At 36.5% G+C, this 27234-nt stretch overlaps 1 protein-coding gene across 1 annotated transcript; it reads left to right on the top strand.

The window, feature by feature from the left end:
* Positions 1-9954: 9954 nt before the first annotated feature.
* LOC103027168 (pancreatic triacylglycerol lipase) lies at positions 9955-25644 on the top strand. Its single transcript, XM_022684822.2, has 12 exons — positions 9955-10006; positions 10311-10465; positions 11882-12004; positions 12165-12299; positions 12756-12864; positions 14143-14262; positions 14543-14662; positions 15800-15918; positions 20678-20798; positions 22647-22758; positions 22885-23052; positions 25536-25644. The coding sequence occupies exons 1-12, from the start codon at positions 9955-9957 to the stop codon at positions 25597-25599; spliced, it is 1398 nt and encodes a 465-aa protein (XP_022540543.1). The 3' UTR covers positions 25600-25644.
* The last annotated feature ends 1590 nt before the right edge of the window (positions 25645-27234 follow it).

The following is a 27234-nucleotide window of genomic DNA, read 5'->3' as shown; positions in this document are numbered from 1 at the left end:
TATAATGGAATTTATTTGGGGGGGATTTTTTTATATAAAATGTTTACACACTAAATTATAATATATTTATTTTTGTTACGTTTGAGCTAGGGCGCCGCCATGTTGCCCGTGCAGCGCTGGTGACGTCACGAGGTTGGTTGGTTTAAGATCCCAGGCATATAGCTAGAGGAAAAGCGCTTATTGTTTGTCGAGATTATGGATGAAGATGAAGCTGAACTAGGCTAACATGGAGCATACTCAGAGATCTTTCCTGTATAAACCTGAGCAGGACTTTTCAGATGCTTTTCTGAGAGCGAGGGGTTTTGGGAGTGTTTATTCTCTCTCTACGTGGAGCCGTGCAGAACCCTGCAGCGCGTCCAAAGCAGGTACTACCATCCCGTTAACCAGCTAATTTATATACATTTAGCTATTCAACATGTAAAGTCCAGAGTCTATTAAGACTGAATGAAACGAACATGATTTAAGTGGATATTGAAACACCAAGGCACTGTTTGGTTGATAAACCGTTCAGTTTAGAAGTTAGAAAGCTTACTGGGTACTTAGCTTCATCTAGTTAGTGTTAGCTAGCGTTGGCTAGCTATAATAAGATAGCTAGCTAAGTAGCTAACGCTAGCTATGTTCTCTTTAAATTGTCATTTTATCTAGATTTTCGGTAACGGTACCTCTCGCTGCTCTGCTGGGTGAGCGCGGTGTTCTCGTTCCGTGCGGCTCGTACAGCTGCTGCTCTCATAGTAACGTTACCCATTCGGACGGTCTGTACATCTCAGCTGATCAGAGGAAAAATAAAAAACGGAGGAAAAAAGCCTCGGACTGCAGCTTATTTATCCGGCGCTAATGCTCCTGACTCAAACCCCTCTCCTTCACATAGTCCTGGTCTAGAAAGTGCTCGCCACTAACCCCTAGCATTGCGGCTAACCGGAGGATTCTCACGCTTCAGTGCTGCGAGCCCCCGCTGAAGGTATGAAAGTGAAAGTGAATATTTCTCATTCCTCACCCTATTAAATTTCACTACTCCCAGTATTACTACACACAGGGGCAATACAAAAGTGCTCCCCCGCTCTGCATTGAGTTTTGGTTTGGATTTTATGATCTATTGAGGATCTAAATTACGGTATTCTCATAGATTATAGTAGTGAGGCGTTCGAGAACCAACCTCGTGACGTCACGTTCAGCGCTGGGACAAGATGGCGCTGCCCTTACTTAAACAAATGACATTTAGATTGCTTATTATTTTAATTCCGCTTCACTGACAACTGTTAAACTTCTAAAATTAGTTAGAGTGAAAATACATCTTGTGAATTATACTAAATACTTGAAGTGTTTCATGTCCCCTTTAACCTACCGTTACCTTTCTTTTAGAAAAATCGCTGTATATCCAGATATGTTTTAACATCAGCTGCTCCGACTAGCTGCCTGAACTCACAGCGGCTTACCTACACTGACCCCCCTTTGCAAGCTGATTGGCTGTTTGTCCTGAAAGGCGGGACTTTCTCCTTGAACCGGCTCCACGATTGGTTAAGAGACACAGAGCGGTCAGTGCCCTGTCTCCTCAATAATATATGTTTTTTTATTTTAATATAATACGGGACATTTACGGGAAAATAATAATACGGGAGGACGGCGGGAAAAAGGAGTAAAATACGGTAGTTTCCCGGCCAAAACGGGAGACTTGACAGGTATGAGCTAGCTGGACAGAACTGAATGGATTTACAGCTGTAGATTACAGGTACTAGTTAACTATATAAGCTAACTGACTAATGAACCTCAGTAAGACATTTGGGCTAAACCCTGAACAGAAGTGTAAGTGAAAAACATAACATAGTCAGCTAGTTAAATTAGCAGTGCAGTGTGCAGTCACCATTAATTAACGTTAGCTTGATCAGGCCTTCTACACTCAGTTGATGTCACTTTCAAAAAGGATTATCCCGGGCTTTAAGACAGCCGCTTGCTGACCGTGCTCAGCAGCATATTTCAGTCTAATTATCCTGCCAATCTCAATATTTTCATTATTTTCCACGCTGTTCATATGCTGAGGGTCATTAGGATAGTGTTGAACAGTTTCGAGAGCACTGGTCTCATTTATTAATTCAGTTGTTTTGCTATTTAGATTATATGAAACTACTGCGCTTAAGTGCAAATATGTCTCAGGACGAAAAGCATAGCCACAGACCTCAAATCATCACGAACAGGAGGAGAGGATGAAGAATCTAAATCAGTTCTGATCCACACACCGCTCAGTACACTGTGCTCCACTCAGAGTGGATATCTGCTGCTATCTGTAGGCCATAAGGCGTATTTCAGTTTCACTAACTAGCTAAGACACCTATAGGAGCCATTGGCTTTAGGCCTTCACCCTTAAAACTGTAGGACTGGGCCAGTATCAGTATAAGAAGGGCTTTTTGTGACCACAGCACAGTTTATATAGTTGTTTGTTGGATAAATGTTTTCTCCATGTTCCCATGTGTATAGTTTTGGATAAACAAAGTGTCTGTCTGTCTGTCTGTAAATCTGTTTGTCTTTTTATCTATCTATCTACAGCTCTGGAAAAAAAAGAGACCACTTCAAAATAATCAGTTTCTCTGATTTAACTCTCTGTAGGTATATGTTTAAGTAAAATGAGCATTGTTGTTTTATTCTATAAACTACTGATGACATTCCTCCCAAACTCCAATAAAAAATATTGTAATGTAGAGCATTTATTTGAAGAAAATCAGAAATGGTCAAATTAACGAAAAAGATGCAATGCAGTGCAATAATGCAAAGAAAACATATTCATATTCATTTAGAAACAACAACAATACTAAAGTTTTATCTAAGGAAGATTGCAGAATAAAAAAATGGTAAAATAACCCAGATTTTTGATCACAGCTTTCATGCATCTTGGCATGCTCTTCACCAGTCTTTCACACTGCTTTTTGATAACTTCATGCCACTCCTGGCTCAAAAAATCAAGCAGTTTAGCTTTGTTTGATGGATTGTGACCATCTGTCTTTGTCTTGATTACATTCCATAGGTTTTCAATAGGTGTGGAGAATGTGCTGGCCATGACAGTGTCTTGATCTGTTGGTCCTTCATCCACACCCTAACTGATCTAGCTGTGTGGGATTGAGCATTGTCCTGCTGAAAAAAAAAAAACAGTCCCCAGAGTTGGGGAACATTGCCAGAGCAGAATAAAGCATGTTTTCATTAAATGTCAGTCAAAATGTGATTTTTAGGTATTTTAACCTAAATTGGAATAATTGTTCTGTTATTGTTTAATGCATGAATTACTGCTTTGAAGGTTAGTTACACCCATAGTGGATGTAGGGTGGAGTATGAAACAGGTAGATTGGTGTGGTGTAAAGCTACCTGCATATATGTACAGTACTTTTCTGTCTTTTCAGTACTTTTCCCTAGACAAACATAGCTGCATGTCCATACTGACCAGTAAACATTTATTTATATACCACTTTTCTAAGCAAGGCTACTAAGTGCTTCACAAACTGTGAGATAAATGTAATAAAACAAAATATAAAATGATAAAACAGTTACAAATACAACCATAAAACAAAGCAGCTTCATACAAAACAGAAAACATCAGCTGTGTCTAGGTAAACAAGTGTGTTTTACGTGTATTTTTAAAAATCTCCTTTAACCCAACATGTTTAATATCCAAGGCAGATTGTTTCACAACTTCGGGGCATACACGAAAAAAGCCATACATTTTCGCTTTGACCTATGAACTCCGTACCCTGATGCTGGATTACAATACTATAATAAGGTTTGGAGATATATGTTGACCCATGTTCATGCAGCACCTTGTATGCTAAATAAATGATACACAAATAAATACATTTTAAATTGAATCCTAAAAGCAACAGGCAACCAATGCAGAGATTTTATTTAGTTCGGGTCTTTACCCACGCAGCTGCATTTTACACCTGATTAAGACATGAAAAAAGTGCATCAGATTCTCACAAGCTATGTCTGTGCTATGTTTCTGCCTAAACCCCGATTGAAATTTCTCAAAAATACTGTTACTTTCTAGGAAGAGTAACAGCTGTTTTGCAACAACTTTCTCAGAAATTTAAGACAATGGGTAACAAGGAGGAATAAAAATGATTTTTTTATGAAGTAGCAACATGTCCCCCATTTGTTTTCAACCCTGTCACACCATTCAGTTTACCCCTTGGCAAATGAAGCTTACGTCTCTTAAAAGACATACTGCAAATAATAGCAAGAGTCACCCATATTTTCTATTGTCAAACTCAGAATTGTCAGACAGCAAAAATGCTGCAGAAATTTAAAATCTTATAATGTGCTAAAGAGCTGTCTTAGCTAAATATGGAATTATAGCTACATTAGCTAAAACTTGAAGCCTGTCACATCAAGACGTCCCAGAAGTACACAGCAGTAGTGTTTGCTCACATAAGATACAGATTTATATCCAGGAATAATAAGTGCCCTGGATTAAACCCATGATTAGTTTTAATGCATGAGCCGTATCGGACCAAACAGGTTTTATTTGGTCTGCTTATGAGGATGCGCTACAGTATCTATTCAAGGATGTGCTTAAGCTCATCCTGTCCCTTAAGACTGTGACATCATCACAACTGTAAGAGGGAATTCATGATTGATGTTTTTATTCAATGTTAAACACTAAAACTTTATAAGTTCATGTTTAATTTCATGTTTTAAAACCATCAGATTGTAAATGATTTTACAGGTAAATAAATGCATACTGTATAAATATGTGGATTGCCCCTTTAAGCCTGTTATTATTTTTAAACTCGTTGAGTTTAACTCTGTTATTTGATTTTTTTTATCCATATGTTCATGAAAAAAAAAGGATCATTTACAGGACAGTCAAAAACAAATATAAAATCCTAATAGAATATTAATATTAGTGCATAATTCTGGATGAAATATGAAGATCAGTCAATAGTAAATAAAACACTCTAAAAGGAATACATTATCATAAACAAGGGGCATCCCATTAGTAAACGGTTTTTCAAGAATTTACTTGAATATTTACTCATCATACAGTGTTCAAATTGTACTACATTCCCAAACACCAAGTAAATAAATTAAGATACAATCATGAGTCTAACAAATTGCCTGGATCACACTACACGTCTTAATGGGTCTTCGGGTCATTGTGCTGTTCAAACTACACGACTGGTAGTGCTGTAATTGTGAGTTTTTCGACACAGAAACTGGTTCAGACTTCCCTGCATGGAGCCCTAAACAAATTTTTAATAAGGAGCCCTACTACCTAAACTACCTAAAACATGTACTGTTTTTTGATGTGACAATATTTTTAAACACAGGTAAATATTTATTTCATTATATCAAAACTTAATTGTAAGAATTTACTAAGATATTGTATGTGCTATGCGTCTACATTGCCCAGTATGCACAGCTAATATAAGTTCAGTTCCATTCATTTTTAATCTTTAGTATCAGTTACTTTCCATCTTATATATGTATATAATTGTTTATAAGGCCAATTACCCAACCCACTCATTAGGACTCCATCTATCACTACTGATGTTCCAACACCTGGAGGGTGAATTCTAGCTCATGCCTTCTCCGATATATGTAAATCAGCCACCTCCTCTTTTCGAACATTGCCGAGTAGCATCACAGCGCACTCGGAGGAAAGCGCAGCGACTCGGTTCTGTAACATCACCCTTTGGAGTGATGTGGGAGGAGAGCGCCATCTACCCACCCAGAGAGAGCAAAGCCAATTGTTCTCCCTCAGGACTACGGTAGCCAATTGCAAGCTACATGACCGGGATTCAAACCAGTGATCTCCTGATCATAGTGGCAGCGCTTTAGACTAGCCCAGAAGTCCAGATGTAACTAAGCTAGGCTAAAACTAAAACATCCTCTGATTGATATGAGACACTAACTCTCCCTTACTTGAAGCAATAGAAAAGAATTGGGGCCTTTGTTAATTTATGAAGCCCTACACAGCGTGCATAGTGAGCATATAGTGTGCTTTGGCTTAAGAACATGCGAGAACTAAATGTACGCAAAAACTAGCGATGCCAGGCAGAACATACTTTGGTTGGACACATGGTTCTCTCTGTACACAATTCAGTCTGCTGTAGGTAGTTGCTGCTCTTGACTCACATTTGTTGAGTGGTCTAGATATTAAACCTCAACGACCACTCTGCATCAGCTCTGCGAGCATCTTTCATCCGTTCACACTGCATGACTGAGTTGGATATTACTGTATTGGTTATCTGGGGAGTTACTGTTCTGTAAATATATTAATTTCTGATTAGAACAGGATTAGAATTAGGACATAGTTACACCCATAGCGGATGTAGGGTGGAGTACAAAACAGGCAGACTGGTGTTTGTTGTCAACTAACTGCATATATATATAAAATGCTAAGAAATGTGTTCAAAGAACATTCTGCTTATGCTGTTGAGGTGGATCCTTCGAGCAGGTAAGAAAGGTGCACATATACATTCCACACCATGCTCTGTGTAGTTTTTCTAGATTGTTGCTTTTATGGTGTAGCTATCTACTACTGTAATTCAGAGTAGGGACAATGCAAATCCACACACTGCAAACATTACAAAGGCATGAGTGTAAAAGAAGAGTGCTTTTATAGAATTTGAAATTATTGTCTGATGTACTATTGCACACCTTAAGACATGTTTGCAGAAGAAATAGAAAAATATTTTAAAAACTTAAAAAACACTTGCTCTGTGTCTTTTGTGGCAAAACATATTATAGGTGTTAAGAAGTGGTATTTTTGTGGCACAGTTACCTCCCAAAGCATTTAACGCTGAACGGTGCCCTGGCCAGCTTAAAGAGGTGGGCCAGGGCACGGTTCACTTGGACTCAGACAAGGTACGCATGCAGTGTAAGCAAGCAGTGTGATGTGACATTCCTGTAAACAAACATGGTGTTGTTGTGCCGAATTCAGCACCCCTGCAAGTAAGAGCACTCATAAGTGTGCGCTACATTGCTATGTATGTTAACGTGAATGAGATAACCGTTACCTTTGGCACATATTTTTAAATAAGTTAAAGTGGATTATCTCCCCTTTTATCAAATAGGGCGCGCTCCCGAGAGCAGGTGTGTTGAATTTGGAACAACACCGGCAAGCCCAGTGAGCAGTGAATGACCTAAGCGTGCTCGGGCACGGATTGTTTAAACGAAGTTTAAAAGCAGGCTCCAGCATGATTCAACCAAATTGTGTCTAGTGTGGGTACACCCTAAGAAATGCTGCACTTTTCTAGGTTTGTAGGTTTATAGATTAGAGGGTCACAGACACCTGGCAAACATCTACCAGGTTTTATATCTAGACAATTGACGATTGTGTGTGTGTATATATATATATATATATATATATATATATATATATATATATATATATATATATTTGATGACTTGATTTCCAAAAGGCATTACAAAGGCATATAACTTTTATATGCAGTAGTATTTAAGCAAGATTATTTATTTATTCAATCTTTACAGTTTTGACATTTAAAAAAAGCACAAGTTGTGTACCCTGGTACTTAGTAACGCTGCCTTTGGCATGTGTCAAAGTTTATAACTTTTTAAGTTTAATAACTTTTCTTATTTAGAAGATTTTTCCTCCCTCACACTTAATTGAAAAATGTTTCTGTAAAATCCTCTTTATTTATTAATTTATTTATTTATTATTATTATTTTTTTTTTTACAAATAATGCTTTTTAAGAATTTGCTTATATTGTTCTGGTATTGCATTTTCTATACTTCCACAACTCTTTTCTGATTCAGGGTTGTATATATTGTAAATGGTAACAGTATAAACTAGTTGGATTCTACTTGCTGCAGATTGGGTAAAAGTGTTATCAGTTGTGTATTTATGAATGAGCTGTTTGTCACTGACTACGTGTTGCTGATAAAATGCAGGCCCTTTATTCCCAAACACCCAAATTTCCATATCTGGTGACTAGTTTATGGCATTCATATGTTTCATTAGACAGAGAAAAGCTGCTGCTCTCAAACACCTGACATACTAATTCGGATTATTGATAAAAAGGATAGATCAAATATGTTAATAGATAGAATAAGATTGTAAAGTGATTTTTTTTCTCCCATGAAAAAGTATTTGTATTTTAAAGTACTGAAATACAGTAGTTTATTTTGATTCATGATGTGGCTGCAGCAGTTTGCTTTTTTTGTTTTGTTTTTTTTTTGTTGGGAAAAACACAAAAATAACAGTATTTGGTATCTTATTATTTTAAAATACTTTTTTTTTTCAGTATTTTTGCCTATCCATGCCCACAACCCCCAGTGTAAAGTATGGCAAGGTTAATTATTAGTCTTATTATTACCAATCCAGCTTTTAAAAATAAACTGACTTTGTCTGGCTGGCAAGTGTAAAGCACATTTCAGAACAAGTCGAGGACACTCAAACAAACCCACAGTGAATTATCAACTCAGAGATGTTAAAAGATTATTCTTCAAATATTACCCCAGATATCAAACGGAAATCAGATTACACGGCTGATTTTTAATGAGCAAAACTAATGCACTTGACCTTTATATAGAGTAACTAAACTGTGGAATGCAAAAGTTTGAGCACGCCTGTTAAAAAATTTTGTTACCTTGAATATGAAAACAGTTTAAGATGACTTTGTTTCCAAAAGGCATTTGCAGAGACATATTGTTTTTATTGTTTTTATAAGACATATTGTTCTTTAGTGTTTATGTAAGATTATTTATTTATTTTTGCTTCTACAGTTTTAACATTTAAAAGGCAAAAGTTGTGTACCCCCTTAGCATGTGTCCTTTTTTAGGTGATTTCTTCCATATTTGTACCCATATTTTATTGCAAAAGGCTTCTGGAAAATCCTCATATTATTATTAAAACTACAGACAGTTTCATAAAATTTGCTGTTATTTATTTTAGTTTTTGTTGCTTTAATACGTTTTGGAGAAGCTTTCTTTTAATAAAATTCTATACCCTTTTTCTCTTAACATTTATTTGCTCATATAGTTATATTCTAACTTAATGGGTTCACAGAACATGTTTTTTTAATGTCAGACCTGAATAGATGTTCTGTTGAAAACATCTAATGCAGAAAAGTTTTAAAAGTTTTTGTTTTTGCTGATTCTTTCACAAAGGCCATATTTGAGTCCTATTTTTATAGTTTTGCACCAATTGTAAAGGCAATTTTACAATTTTAACATTCCTTTGAGCAGTTTCTTCTCAAAAAAATGTTTTCTGGTGTCCCAGAACTCAGATTGACCTGCACTTTCCTGTTAACTGTTTTTATTACTTTACAAACTGAGAAAACAATTGCATGCTTATGCTTTGCTATCTTCTCATAGTTCTTATAGTCTTATGAAACTTATTCCGGTTTGCGAAATCCCAGTAAAAGTTATCTGAGAGCTTACATCTCTTATGCTGCCAAAATTTGCATGGCACTTCTTAACTTTTCCCTTGCTAAATTTTATGAAAAATAAACATGTGTGCACTATTCCTTTTAAATAAGTTTGGCGTTTAATGTTATTTATTTTTTGGTCATCAATTCTTTGAACAATCCAATAGAAAAATCACATTTGATTGCAGCCGTTGTGCTGTAAAAGGGAAATTAAGATGATTTCAGGCACTTTTTTTTTTATATAAAAAATTGTTGAAATTTTGTTTAAATCATTATTATTTTTTTTTTATTATTATTCTAACCAGGTGAATGTTTTTTGCCTGATAGAGATCAGATCAGCGGAAGGCTCAGAACAGGTGCTTGTTACATCTTGCCAATACCTCACCTGGACTTTTCTCACATTCTCATTGGTTCATTCGTACGAGACCCCCTTATAAAATGACCTGCAAAACATTTTAGGTTACTGTCATCATCAAAGTAAGTATGTGGTTGGGATAGAAGGTGTTTATATTGTGTTTGATTTGCTCTCTTCTGTTCTGCTAAACAGTGGTTGATTTTATTCTTTTTTTTTTTCAGATGTGGCTGATTTGGATCGCACTAGTGAGCACCCTTGCAGGGGCTGCATATGGTAAGAAAAAATAAAAACATATATTTTTCTCTTTGTCCAGTAATTGAAATCCCCCACAAAGAACATTTTTGTGTTTTCAAAAGCTTTGGAACCATATATTGTAATGTTTTCTTGCTTAAATTGAAATGTATTGTTGATCAAACTTTTTTTTTCAAGCAAAAGTTTTCACTAAAAGATTTGTCTAATTACTGTATAGCAAAAAAAAATAGTTAATTATGTATAAAACTATTGTTTCTCAGTGCACACACACACACACTATATTCTACTTATTTAATATTTATTTGTTTTAAATGATTTTACTCAGGAGCGGAGGTGTGTTACGGAAGCCTCGGCTGCTTCTCTGATGACTACCCTTGGAGTGGAAGCTTTGAGAGACCCATCGCCCGCTTGCCATGGAGTCCCTCTTCTATCAACACTCGCTTTCTTCTCTTCACACGTGACAATCCTTCTAACTACCAGGTGAGTGTGTATTCTTCACTGTCTCTTCTGGAATTCTGCTGCAGAAATGCACAACTGTTCCAATTCACTTCAGCTGCAGAGCCAGATTTCTTAGATTAAAAACAGTTAAAAATAAAAACATTAAAATGACAGTTATGATTCTGCACAAATTTTTGGTAATTATTAAAATATGAGTAAATTTAAGCCCACCTGAGGAAAAAACATATCCACTGAGGCTGGACAAAATGGGAAAATTTATGTAATTCTTTATTTCATCATTTTGGCTGGTGCAACTTAATTCCAATATTGATATGAACAATAAAAAAGACACCACTCATTGTGTTCATAATCATGCCATCAGAACTGGCCAATAAGTATGAACATAACACTCTATTTAATTAAATGTACAGTTATTTAAGTGTTTGTTATGGTATGGATCTGATGGAATCATTGATATGCTTATTAAAGCATATTGTCTATACAATATAAACATTTATCATGATGGATCTAAGGTAAAATTAGGTTTTCATTTATTTTTTATTTTTTAGAACAGTAAAAAAAAAAAACGAATTTTTCTCCCAAAAGGAAGACATTATTATTCATTGGCTCGGCTTAACTTTCTTCATACAAAAAAAAAAAAACATATTTGGTTTATTCTTATCTCATCCATTGGAGCTTGTGTGTATTCAGAGGACTTTCAGTAGATTTAGCACAACCATTTGGAGCCCTACCACAAAATTATGATATTTATGTCACTCCGGTTCTTATTCTGATATGACTTGTGCATTCAGTGAGAATGGTCTGCAAAAAAAAAACATTTTTACTATTAACATTACTTCTCTTTGCACCATTATGTCAATATGCACAATTGATCAAATGTGACCATGTCTGTTGCTGCATATAATAAATATGAATCCACATTTGGGCAGCAATAGCTTAAATATGTTTGCTAAGAAATTTAAAACTTTATGCCCTTGATACTACCTGCACCAAGTTTAACATTTACACAGTCTGCACACTCTCTTCCAAATCCTGAATAATGTTTGCGAATTTATACTGACCAATCAATAATATCACTTTTCTTAACAACTAATTTTTGCTGTCTAATGAAAACCTAAGTCTAATAAATGACTTAAATTACACAAGTAAACTGAAAAAAATAATTTAACTTTTAACTTTTTTGGAAATTAACGAAATATAAATGTTTTTCCAACAATTTTATTTCATTTTAGAGCTTTTATTTTGCTACATTCATCCAGAATTATATATACAGTGTACAGAGCAGCCAAATGGTTCAGACAATGAAAAAAATGGGCAAAAACAGAGATGCATGTTTTTGAGTGAACAGCAGAGATGAAAAAAGAAAAGACCACATACAGAGTTGGCATTAGAAGAATAGATATACATTTTATGCTCAGTTTTATTCTATTTCTACAGGTAATCAGTGCAAGCCAGAGTTCCATTTCTGGATCAAAATATCAATCGTACAGGAAGACTCGCTTCGTTATCCACGGATACATTGATAAAGGAGATGAGAACTGGCTCCTGGATATGTGCAAGGTACACAAGTGACAGCTTGTTTATTCAGTTTTATATTCAGCATTTAGTATTTTTCTCATTATTGTTCTAAAGGTGAAATGTTAAGATATTTTTCAGAATTATTCCCACCTTGACTTTTGTTTAATTTTTTGATGTATATTCTAAATACTGCCTGTTTCAGACCATGCTGACTGTTGAGGATGTAAACTGTATCTGTGTGGACTGGAAGACCGGTGGGCGTACACTCTACACACAGGCAGCCAATAACATCCGAGTGGTCGGAGCTCAGGTGGCTGAATTGGTCGCTGTCTTCAGGGTAAGTTGCATAAAAGTGATTTGTGACCTTACGCAGGCATATGCTGTTTTGGCTTTTAAAAAAAGCTCAGCAAACATGATGCACAATTGAACGTACTGCAACATGTTATGTAACGAGTCTGATATGCTCTGGCTGAAACACCTGCAATGACTCTGGACATTCACACAGACAGCTAATCAAGGACAAAGTCTAAAAGAGGCAAACATGACAGTGTTTTACACACTTATTTGAGTATTCAGTAACTATCCTGTCATCTCACATCTCTATTGTTTCTTTTCTAACTTTTTACTTTTCTCCTCTTTTATTTACACCATAAAGAAAACTTGATGGGCAGTTGTTTTCACAAATTATCGATATACTACTATTTATCTTTTTCCAATCAGGTATCAAACACAAATCAGAACAATTCAAGAATTTTCATTTAGAATTAATCATATTTTTATTTTTTCCCTACAGGACAACTTCGGTCAGAGTCCTGATAACGTTCATCTCATCGGACACAGTCTGGGTGCACACTGTGCTGGAGAGGCTGGTCGAAGGACTCCAGGCCTGGGCAGAATTACAGGTGCTACACAATCACATTCAAACTGCCCAAACAAAACTAAAAAGTTCTAGTTGTCAGTGAAGTTTCAGAAAATCACAAATGTTTTTTCAGCTCCTAAAAGCTTCATTTATTTGAAACACTTCCAACTACAATTCAATCTTACCTAATTAAAAAATATTATCTAATCTAGTTTGTAAGTTTTGTAAGAATATTCATTTTTTCTTGATGAAAACAAAATGTCCTGATTTAAGCAAAATTATCTCCCAATATGATACAATACAATACAATACAATAAGACACTTTTAGTAGATTAAATCACTTAAAACAACTACAAGGTAGTTAGAAATAAGTTATTGATTCTAATAATGTTACTTATTACTCATATAATCTCAAAATGAGTGAATGAATATTACATACAGGTCTGGAAAAAGGAGACTACTTCAGTTTCTGAATCTGTTTCTCTGGTTTTGCTATTAATAGGTATATGCTTGAGTAAAATGAACATTGTTATTTTATTCTATAAACTACAGACATCATTTCTCCCAAATTCCAAAAAAATATATAGTGTCATGTAGAGCATTTATTTGCAGAAAATGAGAAATGGCTGAAATAACAAAAAAGATGCAGATCTTTCAGACCTCAAACAATACAAAGATTTTTTTATATTCATAAAGTTTTAAGAGTTCAGAAATAATCAATATTTGGTGGAATAACGCTGGTTTTAATCACAGTTTTCATGCATCTTGGCATGTTCTCCTCCACCAGTCTTACACACTGCTTTTGGAACTTTATGCCACTCCTATTGCAAAAATTCAAGCAGTTCAGCTTCGTTTGATGGCTTGTGATCATCCATCTTCCTCTTATATTATATTCCAGATGATTTTGTAAAATCAAAGAAACTCAGAATTTTCAAATGGTCTCATTTTTTTCCAGAACTGTATATAGATTACATTCAAGAGGATTTCACTTGCTAAGATTATTGTGTGTTTATTTACTATTAACATACTGTATGTGCAATTAAAGAGTAACTGGTCATTGCTTACTGCTTACCACATACATATTAGTGAACTGTTTTTTTTCTCTTTCTCAAATCTTGAATTTTTAGATTTATACTTTTTAGTATTTCATTTTTATCTATTGTTTGTTTATATATACATTTTTTTGTTGTTTATTTTTGCATACATTTGTAACACCTCTTTTTTCCTTTTGTGCTGCTATAACAGTGCAAATTTGACTGTGGAATTAATAAAGAATTTCATTATCTTATATTTTATCTTAATGTGTTTGTTTTACTTTAAGGCTTGGACCCTGCTGAGCCCTATTTCCAGGGCTGTCCTGAGCTGGTGAGACTGGACCCCTCTGATGCCCGCTTTGTTGATGCCATTCACACAGATGGTCTCCCAATGGTCCCTTACCTTGGTGAGATTCACCCACAGAACAGTTTTTAGACTCAAATCCTATAGGCACTGCATGATTTACCTTTATATAAGGTGAATTAAAGGTGATTGAATTTTTTTCTTTCGATTCTAGGAACAACAGCCAAACAAATGTTACATTTTGCTCATGAATGCAAATAGACCTTGTGTAGCTTAACTTTCTCTTCGGATTAAATGTCTCAATCACTCTTAATTTACTATGTTACTAATGTTACAATGGTCTGTATTTATCTATCTAAAAAACTGAACTTCTCCTTTTTTAGGCTTTGGAATGTCTGATCCTGTTGGGCACGTTGATTTCTATCCAAATGGAGGAGATGAAATGCCTGGCTGTGACAAGAACTTAATCTCTCAAATTGTGGACATTGACGGCATTTGGGAAGGTAAGTGTATACTGCCTAGTTATTTTCTCCTGATATGCAATTATGATTAACCCTGAAATTTTCTTTCAAAATTTTCACATTTATTGAAATGGACAAATTAAAAACAATCAAACTAAACCAGAGTTAAGATGCGATTTTAATTTTTTTTATTTTAGGTGTATGGCCAACAATCATTGTGTATTAAGTGGCACTGATTATATAGGCTGCACTTTTTATTTAATGCTCAGTTTGTTTCATTTATTTTATTTACTGTATATTTTGCACTATAAGGCGCACTTAAAAAAACCCTTTAATTTTCTGAAAAGGTGACAGTACGCCTTATAATAAACAGAAACAGTTTACTCACCCAAATAAACAGTCTTCAGGAGAGAAATCTGTGTAAAGAAAACTTTTTTTCAACAATGACCTTTTTTAGTTTTGTAGACCTGCTAAATTAGAAGAGAAACATGGTGACACCATTGTTCCTTAATATTGTCGCCTAAAATGCACCTTATAATCCGCTATGCCTTATGTGTGAATTTTACAATTCAGGTTTTACGGAGCAAAAAAGCCTCTCAGCTGAAGTGCAGCATTATATAGGAGTTTCACAGAAGTTTTTTTCCAGGACTGGAAGCTAGAGCAGCATTAGCATTAGCCGCTAACCACGCTAAGCGCTAGCTCTTTTGGCGTTCAGAAGTAAGTATATAGGACTGTAGTCTGTGTTTACCATGTTAAAACAAGAGACAAATATGTGTAGACATTCAGCGCTCATTTGACTTTGAAAGAAAACGCTTTTTTCAAGAATGACAGTTTTGTAGACCTGCTGAATTAGAAGGGAAACATGTTGACACCCTTGTTTCTTACTATTGTCGTTTGAAATGTACTTTATAATTAAGATTTTCAAGCTCTCAGATTTTCAAGCTCTCAGGCAATTGAGTGTTGTTTTGTTCTTATTTGAAATGGTTAAAGAATGAAGCAGAGGCTCAAGTCATGGCATTTGTGCAGTATCTCTAAAGGACTACCGTTAACTCTGCTCTGCTCTCTTTCTGATTTCAGATTCAGTCAAAACTGGGAGCTCTGTATGTGCCTGCTACTCATTCTGCACATCTACTTCTTCTTTTCTCTCATTCTGTCCATCTCTTTTTTTTATGTTGATAGGTACCCGCGACTTTGCTGCCTGCAACCATCTCAGAGCCTACAAGTACTACAGTGACACCATTGTAACCCCCTCTGGCTTCCTGGGATACCCTTGCAATAACAACAAACTGTTCCAGTCTGTAAGTGGGATCTATCCAGTCTGAAGGGGGAAAATCCAGCAGGATATATTGATAAACCCAAGCAGAATATAAGATAGCAGTAAACGCAAGCATTGTGAATCTATAAAACCAACCTGCCAATGTAGACTTTTATAAAAAGGACAAGGCTTTAGACTACCCTTAAGTCATGTTTAAAAATATTGGGCCTCATTTATCAAGCACCTTGGAGTAACATTACTGATCTAAGATCACCTCTCATCATCTGTCTAATATAATTAATTGAACCTTAACTGATCCTGGATCATCTTACTACATCTTACTACATTCTTACTCAGAGAAATGTAATAAATATGTGCTATTGTATTTACGAGATGAGGGCACTGTAAAAAAAAAAAACATTGGTAAAAAATAGACAAAATACAGCTCTGGAAAAAAAACAAGAAACCACTTTATGGATGTGGATGAAATGACAAAAAAGATGCAGAGCTTTCAGACCATAAATATTGCAAAGAAAACAAGTAGTATCTTAGCAAGAGTCTTTAAATAAGCAATCATAAAGTCTAAAAATGAGTGAAGTAAAACTTACAGCGAACAAAAATGTCAGATATTTGGCTTAAATTTGGACACCAAAATCAGAATTATCTGACTGGTGATTATTTTGAGTTAAAATGATATAAAGAATCTAAGTGAGACTGATAACCAACATTATTCCTAAAATAAAAAATATATAATTTTACACTTTCAATATTTAGTAACACAGAAATACTTTATATTTTACTAAAAAGTTTTAGTTTTTTGCAGTGTGTAGATAAAAGCCATGATAAAGTCATATTAACTAAAAGGAAATTTACTTTTCCACAAGTTGGGGGCTTGTCAATAAAAAATGATCGGGGTTACAGTTTAGTTACTGTAAGCAAAACAATATATTGCGATTATTTTAATCAAATTTTAGGAAACTAAAGACTGTCATAGTATTAAAATATGCTCTATTATATTTATAAAAGAAAGATTTGCGCAACCAATTGATGGAGACTAATATTGCTAACCTAATTCTCATACTTTACCATACTTTAGTTCTATTTGAACTTTTTGTTGTCTGTAAGACAGAAGTAAACAAAAATAGCTTTTTTCTCAGTGTGTTCATGTTGTTTCTGACCAAAGCTGCTTAATCAGAAATCACATTGTACTCAGGAGCTCCAAAGTCATGAGTGTGAATGTCCGAGGTGGACTTGAAGGCAGCATTAGTCTGTCTGTAAAAAGGAGGAGTGGCATAATGGAGTACAGAGAAAGACCACCTGTCATTGCACATGACATTGATATGTCTGTGAACTGTTTCTATGGTTTTAGAAGTCGATTTGCTGAGATTGGTTTGGGCAGAACCCCAGTGGGCTTCCTGCCTGTGTGCCGGTGGGCCGGCGCCTGCAGCTGTCCCTGCAAATAACCCTCTATCCCACGTTTGGGATGCAGCACAGCTAAACAGTGCAGCACACACAGGCCGTGACCTCATGCGTCTGTGATCTCCGAGAGGGCTGATATCTCATAATGTAAACGTCTTGTAAACGCCTTCAGGGTGTTATACCTTTATCTAGCGGACAGTTATGAACATTCCAGTTCCCACACTGTAAAGCAGGGTAAACTGTTGTCATGCTTATCTTTGGATTTAAGGAGTGATGACTCATGAAATATGAGGGAACATAAAACGCATCTTCACCAGTGGACATGAATATCCCTGGAGCCGTGCCTCAGTAAATGTTTGCAGTGTTGTGTGTGTCCAGTAAAGTATTCTATGTGTAATCGCACTAAGCATGCTGAAAAGAACTTTAAAGTACAATTCAAACATGCCATGTAGTCACCTTTCAAAGTTGATTTATTTGATGATTTTAGCAAGGACTCGTTCTTGTTGCGTTCTTTTTTATCTCCCGAGATTTCTTCAGTTCTAATTCCGTGTTTCTTTGGTATGGCGAAACATGAACAGCAGACCTAAATTTTTTAAGACTTTCCTGTTCAGATATCTCCAAGTTTGCAGTAGCTATTAAATCAGCAGCATTAGCAGCGCTGCAGTTGCCAGTTGTCCAGTTCACCAGAAATAGCCAAACAAATTCCTAGGAAGACCTACAAGACCTTTTTGTTTTTAGAATAAATATATTTGGCTTTGCTGGGATGGACAGAATAGTCTGTCGCATCTCCACTGAGTTATTCTACTGTTTTCAATTTTAATGAATAAATCTTAAGGACTGCTGATTTAATAACTGGGTACCTCTTTAAAATAAGACTATGTTTATAAAGGAATTATACATGGTTTACAATTAGTTTATTAATGGTTACTAATTAGGTTGTAAATGCCTTAAAAATCATTAATAATCAGTTATAACACATACATAGAAATGTATGTACATTACATTACATTACATTACATTTGGCAGACGCTTTTGTCCAAAGCGACTTACAATAGTCAAGTATAATGTAAAATAAGTTTAAAGGTAAAACATCTTTGGATAGGGATAAAAGGAGGTCAAAGGGGAATAATAGGATAGAGGAGTGAAGGAGGGGAAGAAGGAAATGAGGTTAGAAGTAGTTAGTGTGTTAGAGGTGTTAAGAGAGTAAGTGCTCTTTGAAGAGCTCTGTCTTCAGGAGTCTCTTAAAGATAGCGAGAGATTCTCCTGATCTGGTAGTGGAAGGTAGTTTGTTCCACCATTGGGGAACTCTGTATGAAAACAGTCTGGATTGCTTTGTGTGAATGTTTGGCAAAGCGAGGCGACGTTCATTGGAGGAGCGCAGCGGCCGGGAGGTAGCGTAAGCCTTCAGGAGCGAGTGCAGGTAGGAAGGAGCCTGTTCTGTCATCACCTTGTAGGCGATAGTAAGAGCTTTGAATTTGATGCGAGCATCAACTGGTAGCCAATGGAGCTCAATGAGCAGCGGGGTGACATGTGCCCGTTTTGGCTGGTTGAAGACCAGACGTGCTGCTGCGTTCTGGATCATCTAGAGTGGTTTTACTACACAGGCCGGGAGGCCAGTTAGCAGGGCATTGCAGTAGTCGAGGCGTGAGATGACGACCGCTTGCACCAGGAGTTGGGTGGCCTGTTGCGTCAAGAACGGTCTAATTTTTCGGATGTTATAGAGCGCAAAGCGGCAGGACCGAGCAACTGAGGCCACATGGTGCGTGAAGGAGAGTTGGTCATCAACCAGAACACCCAGGTTCCTAGCAACCTTTGTCGGTGAGAGAGAGAGAGAGAGAGTCGATACTTATAGAGAAGTTGTGTTGAAAAGATGGTTTTGCTGGTATAACCAGAAGTTCAGTCTTTGAGAGATTTAATTGAAGGTGATGCTCCTTCATCCATGAGGATATGTCAGAGAGACACTGCGATATCCGTGCAGAGATTGAGTGATCTTCAGGTGAGAACGACAGGTATAGCTGGGTGTCATCAGCAAAGCAATGGTAGGAAAATCCGTGTGAGCGGACAACCTGACCAAGAGAGGTGGTGTATATGGAGAAGAGAAGGGGTCCCAGTACCGAACCTTGGGGAACCCCAGTGGATAAGGAGCGGGCTGAGGACAGCTGTCCTTGCCACGACACCTTGAACGAGCGCCCAGTGAGGTACGATCTGAACCATGACAGCACATTGTCTGCGATCCCCATGTTTGAGAGTATAGTTAGGAGAAAGTCATGGTTGACTGTGTCAAATGCGGCCGAGAGGTCCAGCAGAATGAGCACTGAGGACTGACCTGCAGCTCTGGCAGTTTTCAACGCTTCAGTCACAGACAACAGAGCCGTCTCGGTAGAGTGTCCTTTTTTGAACCCAGATTGGTTCTGGTCCAGAAGGTCATTCTGGGAGAGGAAGCCAGAGACCTGATTTAGAACTGCTCTTTCTAGTGTTTTAGAGAGAAAGGGTAGCAGTGAGACCGGTCTGTAGTTGTCAACCTGGGCGGGGACAACCTGTTGTAGACCTGTTGTTTGCCAAATACTGAACCCACAGCCATCTATAACGTTGTCCTTTCTATGCATGTGTTGTAACTGATTAATAATGATTTTTAAGGCATTTACAACCTAATTAGTAACCATTAATAAACTAATTGTAAACCATTTATAAACCCTTTATAAAGGTAGGCTTATTTTAAAAGTGGTACCAAAAGCTGTTGTTACAGAGTAACAATTAAGCATTTCACATTGTAAACAAGTTTAAAATTCTGTCTTAAGAGGCACTAAACCCCTTGGTTTTTGCTGATTCCACCCTCAAATTTAAAAAGGCTAAAAAATGGGAGGAGTATGTTTAGGAGGGGTAGTCTGGGTGATGCATGGGTTTAGAGGCGGGGCAGAAGGGAGAGCTGATGGGCTGAGCTACAGCAATGTTTTTAAAGGTTAGGAAAGGTTTATTAAAAAAAAATAAGCAGGACTGGTATGTTTCATTACTTCAAAGGAACACATTTCCGCTATTAATTAAAGAAAATATGATTTAAGGTCAGTGGTTCTTTAATGCACTCAGGCAATATATGTTGTGAAGACTACCAACCAGTATACAACAATATTTTTTAATAGATTAACGTAAATAACCTTTTTATCAGTTACCAAAACAGGTGGCAAACCTTATAGAAATGTAATCTAACAATCTAGAACACTGGAGTTCAGTCTATTCTTATATACTGTAGAATATATGCAATAGAGGATATATGAGAGAAGTAAGAACAGAAAATATATTATAACTATACTATATGCTTGTTTTTGTTTTTCCCAGAGACCATGTTTTTCTTGAAGATAACAGTTTGTATTCATTTTGTTTATTAGGGAGATTGTTTCCCTTGTGCTGATGGTGCATGCGCTACCATGGGTCACTTTGCTGACACATACAAAGGTTCATCAAACCAGAAGTTCTTTCTGAACACAGCCGATTCTAAACCCTACCCACGTAAGTATCTATGAGTCCCACCTGAATAGTGAACTATAAAGAATAACTAGGTGTCAGATTCAATGGACATCATTTACTGATAGTTTACTTATTTATTTGTTCTGGAGACAAGTCCTAATAAATAATAAATATATATAATATAATAAGATGTGTTAAGCCCCGGGAAAAGGGGGCATGTCCACAGAGGCCTGGCACTCAGCTTATCACAGAAAGAGACATGGGCACAAGCTGGATGAACTTAAACAAGGCTTTAATTTTAAACATTACCATCATCCCCTGGTAAAAAAAAATATGTTTAATTGTATGTACATTTTTTTTTGGAAATGTCTATGCATGCTGTAAATATACTTACAGATTTATGTACTTACTTAAAATATATTAAAGTACATTACTATTTTGCTTACATCAAATGTTTGAAAGTAAACTTTGATAATATAATTTAAAGTTAAAATGTACAATATAGTGTATTTTAAAAAACTACTATGAAATTCACTTAAGGCGCTTTTCCACCGGCATGGTGCCGGTGCTGGTGCCAGGTTCCCGAACGGTTCTTTGCGTTTCCACCGCAAAATCACAAGTTCTCGGCCAGAAAAGCCAGTTCCGTTTTGGCCCCACAATCTTGCTGGTCTGGAACCAGCGAACCTGTGACGTGAGCGGCCAAAGGGCGGAGCGTTGAAGCGTCTCCGGAGCAAAGTTGTTTACAAACCTCACCTCCCTTCACAGCTTAGAGCAGCAGAAGCAGCTAAATACATACGTAGTGAGTGACTCCTTAGAGGAGTGGAAACACGGGCCGGTTCTTAAAAGGTTCGCAAGTTCGCCGGAACCGGCCCTGGCACCGGCACCAGCACTTTGTTGGTGAAAAAGAGGTATTAGTTTCAGTAGTTCACTGATGTATGTACAAAGTACAAGGTATCATATAACATTTTAGAAAGTAAGTTAAATTACTACTACTAATTAAAAAAAAATTAAGTAAATTTGTAACACGCAAAAAAATGTAGTACAGTATATTAAAATATATTTTAATAACCAATAAAGTATACTAGAAGTGTGCTACTTACAAAAGACAGGAACAAGAAGCATATTTGTACTCTAATGTAAATAGATTACATATATTTAACATCAATTCTTAGTACATTCCTAAAATACATACTGTATAATAGTGATGCAGTTGTAATACTTATTAAATGTTTTATAATTTTACTGTAATCATATTTAAAATATGGGGTTACATACATGAAGCATTATGTTTAAATGTCACTTAAGTATATTTAAATTCTTTTCTATTCTTTTCATTTCATTTTTACACTTTTTTACACTTTTGCACAATTTAAGTAAGACTTTAGTACTATTTGTGTGCAATAAAGTATAATATGTACAAAAATTCCATTTCAATATACTGATTAATAATGTGACTACAAGCCTAGCCTGATCTGCTACAGATAAAGACGAGGCGGTTGTCTCAATATTCTCCATCACAAAAGCCAACTGTAGCAAACTGGAGCCCCAAGACCATAATTCTATGGTCCCCAAGGCCATGCTCTATCACTGTGTTGGTAGATGCCACTCTCTGCCCTTATTATCCCTATTGCGATGCTGTTTAGCACAGGCATCTGTTGGATAGTGTATCAGGACTGGAGATCTGATGCTTTCCTCCAAGTGTATTGGCTGCCTAGTGATGCTGCATCATTAGTGATGGTTTGAACAGAGGCTGTGGTTGACACATGCATTAGAGGAGGAATGCTCTTGTCCAGATTCAGGACTCTTCAGGTGCATTGCAAGTGATGGAGGAGTCTGGATTCCATAAGCAATATCTAAAACTCATGATGCCTGATTTCGTTTTCTCTATAGGTTGGCGCTACAAGGTGACTGTCACTATTGATGGCTCTCGCACCAACACAGGATACTTCAACGTGGCACTGTATACCTCTTCTGAAAACACTCGCCAGTATCAGATTTACAGGTATGCACTATACAGTCCATAACTGACATGTTTTGTGCCTTCATTACATTTCTATATTTATATTTATCTAAGTGTTAAAATGTACACAAAACACAGACATCAAAAGTTATTGTTGTCTTGTTTCAGTGGTACTATGACTCCTGGTAAGACCTATGAGCTTCCCATCGATGTCGAAAAGGATGTGGGGGATGTGACCTATGTGAAGTTCCTGTGGAACAACAATGTAATCAACCCTCTGCTGCCCACCTTCGGCGCAACTCAGATAACTGTGCAGAGAGGACGGGATCGCAGAGTGTAAGTGTCTTTTTTTGTATGCGTAGACGGTGGACCATGTAGCATAATTTCATAGCAGTGAAATATTCCCACTCAGCCTTTCGGTTTTATTCACAGTTGAATAAACATTTTAATTATATAATGATATTGAAAGATGAATCAACATTGATGTTTTGATGTCATCGTTTTAATGTGTTAATTTTTAGTATTTATTAAATTCTAAATACATTCCCTATTTATTATACATAGTAAATTATTTTAAAATGTACGGTACGGACAGTAAAGACAGTGGTATTATTTGCGTGCTAAAGACGTTTTTTATACTGAAGCAGGATGTGTTTAATGTGGCTCTGTAGATTTTTTTAAGTCTGTATATAAAACCACAAAGTGTTTTTGTGTAGACGTCAAGCTTTTAACAAAACAAAAACTCTGACAGTTTGAAGCTACATAGAACCCTAATAGATTCCATACAGAATCCTTAACACAATTTGAATCAGCTTTTCACACTGCAGAAAAACCTTTAAGCATGTAAATGTATGTGTTTTTACGGTGATTTATATTTCCATTTTTCTATTCAATATTGTTCAAGTTTAAAAACTGACATTTTATTTATTTGTATCCCATTTTCTTCCCAATTTACATGGCCAATTACCCAACCCACTCATTAGGACTCATCTACCCATCCAGAGAGAGCAAGATCAATTGTGCTTTCTCAGGGCTCCGGTAGCCGATGGCAAGCTACATGAAGCTACAGGATTCGAACTGGCGAACTCCTGATAATAATGACAGCGATTTAGACCACTGGAACAGTCGGAGCCTGACATTAAATAACTTGACATTATTTTAAACAAATTTCATTGTTGAAGATCAGATGTGTAAGCTTTGACCACACATTTTAAACCAGTACTTAAGTCCCAATAAAAAATATCATCATGAATGGTAACGGTAATAGACTTATGACAGCTTGGTAGAGTGTCCAGTGTGGTGCTTGAGATCAAGGGCGTAGGAGCGGGCTTGATATTGGGGGGGACACATTTGCCAATATGAACCCAAGTCCACCCAATAGTTTCCTAGAACAACATTTGTGGAAATTACTTTTAATTAAAAGTAAATTATTATTATAAGGTGATTTTACAACCTAAACATGTTACTCCACATTACAGCTACTGTTGTTAGAAAAATTATGCAAGCAATGTCTGAGTTATCACCTAATATTTAAAATAATATAACAGATTATTATTATTGTTATTATTATTATTATTATTATTATTATTATGTATTGGCATGTCAATTCTGTTGTATATTTACATTTTCTCCTGCACTTTTATTTTTTTCTACTGAGAGCTCTTCTTAAGATGGTGTCCTTTTATGTAAAAGAATGTAACTTTACGTTTCATAGGGACTTTTATAAACGTCAGGATATGTGGTCTTACTGTGAAATACAAATGAACAGAAGTCACGTTACAGCAGTGTTTCTCAACCCAGTTCTTATATATTCTACTGCATATTAAAACTGTTCTGCATATTCTAGAGCTTCCTCTGGTGGATATACATGATTAATTTAGGCTCCATAGGGGGCTAAAGGTTTTTAACAGGTAAACTCAGTAAATGACTGTTTATTAGCTGATCAGGTGGAAAACACTAGTTTAGGGCAGTGATCGGGGTTAAGTAACTGCTTTAAACTACCAACTTAAAGTACTGTACGAAATTCTGGCGATCATCTACATCCAGCTTCTAGATAACTAGTTAGTTAAATCAATTTTCGTTCATTATAGCTCACAGTAAGTCCTGTAATCCTAAATGAATAAACAGTTTGAAAATTAAAGTGATTAGCTGATCAGGTACAGGGAAACATTACATATATTTTTTATTTTTTTCCTTTAACCCTGACTCCCAATCTAGCTAATTCCAAAGATAAGCTTACACACTAACAGCTGCAGTTTATTAATCACAGTGGGTTTAAACTGTGTGCTGATTCAGAGACGTGTATTTTTAACCAGCTATCAGAAACATATCATCACAGTTGAAGTGGTTAGCCTATCGTTACCTTTCTTTTAGAAAAATCTCCGTATATCCATATCTGTTTTAAAATCAGCTGAAGCTGCTGCGTCCCGATCCCGCTGCTAAATCTCACAGCGAGGGGGCGGGGCTTCCCCAACAGCAAACTGCCTCTGCTCCGCGCGCCGCAAAACCAGCAAGCTGATTGGCTGTTTCTACTGAGAGGCGTGACTTAATACCTGAACCGGCTCCGTGATTGGTCCGGTCTGTCTCCTCATTAATAGTACAGCTGACCTGAGCGAACTGATATCATTTTTGGGGGGGACAAATCCACCTGTTTCTAATATTGGGTGGGACATGTCCCACCCATCCCCCCCGGTTCCTACGCCTATGCTTGAGATGCTGAGATAATTCTGAGAACACCACATAACTCTCTCTCTTTTTCTTTCCCCTCTCTTTCTTCTCCTCTTTCTCTTTCCCACTCTTTCTTCTCCTCTCTCATACAGGTTCAAATTCTGTGGAAAGGACCAGGTCAGAGAGAACATCCTCCAGACACTGACTGCTTGCTAAATATGCAGAAGTATTCAATAAATTCTTAACATTGACTCATTCAAACTGTGTCCTTGGAGAGTTTTCTTAAAATGCAGTACTATGCCTCCTACAGTGTTCTGGTCCAATTGAAAGAAGTCAAGTTTTCTCTCTGTAATTTTTTTTATTGAGTCATTATCAGAATTATTATTCACACAATACATTGATAATTTTTTATATATTTTTTTTATTTTTGTCATGCATGTGTCCACCCTGTTATAGCAAGCTGCACCACAAGGTGGACAATGACAGACAACTTAAAAAAAATTGGCATTTAATCAAAACATGATTAACCCAGAGTTGCAGACATATTAAATTGTTCATGGTGACCATGTTTATTTTCTAAAAAAAAATTATATTATACCACAATTCCGTTTTATTTGTGACATTATCAGCTTGGTCATGCACAGTAACGGAAGTTCTCCACATATTACTCTGGCACATACGGGTAACCTAGCACCGATGCAGCTCTTTCAAACCAAATGCGATGTCTTTAAACACCACTGGGAGCTGCTGGATTCTATAGGCACAGTACAGATATGCCATGTCTTCAATAGGCAGCGCAGACAAAGATGCGGTCCACACAAATAAATAAACCCAGCGATTCGAAAAATAAGCATTATTACACACATTATCAGCCACCAATATCAGGTTGTTATTATTAAAATAAAAGCTAAAGGGTATAGTTTCCCGTTAATATTGGGTATTTTAAGCTGAGCGTAAGGTGGACTCTTGTAATTCTGCAGGTCTCGCCGCTGGGGGGCGCCGAAGTAAACAAAACTTTAATTAAAAAAAAGAAAAAAAAAAGCCTAAGGAGCACTGGCCTTTAATCTGCACAGATTTCTCTCCTGAAAACAGTTAATTTGGGTGAATGAAGCGCTTCCATTTGTTTACAGTGCGCTTAGATTTTCCACAATTTTGACCGAAATGGGTGATAATACAGAGCTTATAGCGCAGCTACAAGCAGAGCAGCTATGGAACTATTTTAACTGGCGGAGTGTTTATAACCAAACCAATCGCATATTCTCGTCCTGTTTAACTCAAACTCTTTCAATAAACAGTGATAATGAAACTGTGGTATGATCACAATAATACACTCGATGTTCGTGCTATAACGTGTAGTATTGGCACCTCCTAGATATAGCTCTCCTTCTCGTGTATTAATGCTTATTTATTAATTGCAATAGTATATAGCTGCCATCTTGCGTGCGCTTGCGCAGTAGAGGCCAGAACTGGCGCGGCAGATTACTCAATTACTCTTTGCGTTTCACCGTCATTTTCACCAAACAAGTTACTTAACTTAGCTAACCTGAGTTGGTTATTCTAGTTAACTAGTTAGCTAGCGTTAAGTACCTAACGCTAGGTTAAAAACCTAACCTAGATACTAAAATTAGAGAGAAGAACAAAGTATGAATACTAATGAATTGATGTAGGAAAATTATCCACTTACCAAAAAAACTGAAGAGAACTTTTCCCTGTTAACTGCTGAACAAGCCACTGCTTTACTTCAGAAATCTAATTTTTAACAGTAAAATAGGAAGACCTGTCAATCAACTTGCCCTCAGCTGCCAATCACCACATCGCCACACCCCTTTAAATATCACGGAATAACTCCTA

Source organism: Astyanax mexicanus, chromosome 7, assembly GCF_023375975.1.
Source record: "Astyanax mexicanus isolate ESR-SI-001 chromosome 7, AstMex3_surface, whole genome shotgun sequence".
Classification (NCBI taxonomy): Eukaryota; Metazoa; Chordata; class Actinopteri; order Characiformes; family Acestrorhamphidae; genus Astyanax; species Astyanax mexicanus.
This window is presented reverse-complemented; position numbering and strand designations above follow the sequence as displayed.

Coding starts and splice junctions, on each gene's coding strand:
- LOC103027168 (XM_022684822.2), top strand. CDS start 9,955: ATGTGGCTGATTTGGATCGCACTAGTGAGCACCCTTGCAGGGGCTGCA. Junction 10,007..10,310: donor CCTTGCAGGGGCTGCATATG/GTAAGAAAAAAT, acceptor GATTTTACTCAG/GAGCGGAGGTGTGTTACGGA. Junction 12,005..12,164: donor GGCTCCTGGATATGTGCAAG/GTACACAAGTGA, acceptor TGCCTGTTTCAG/ACCATGCTGACTGTTGAGGA.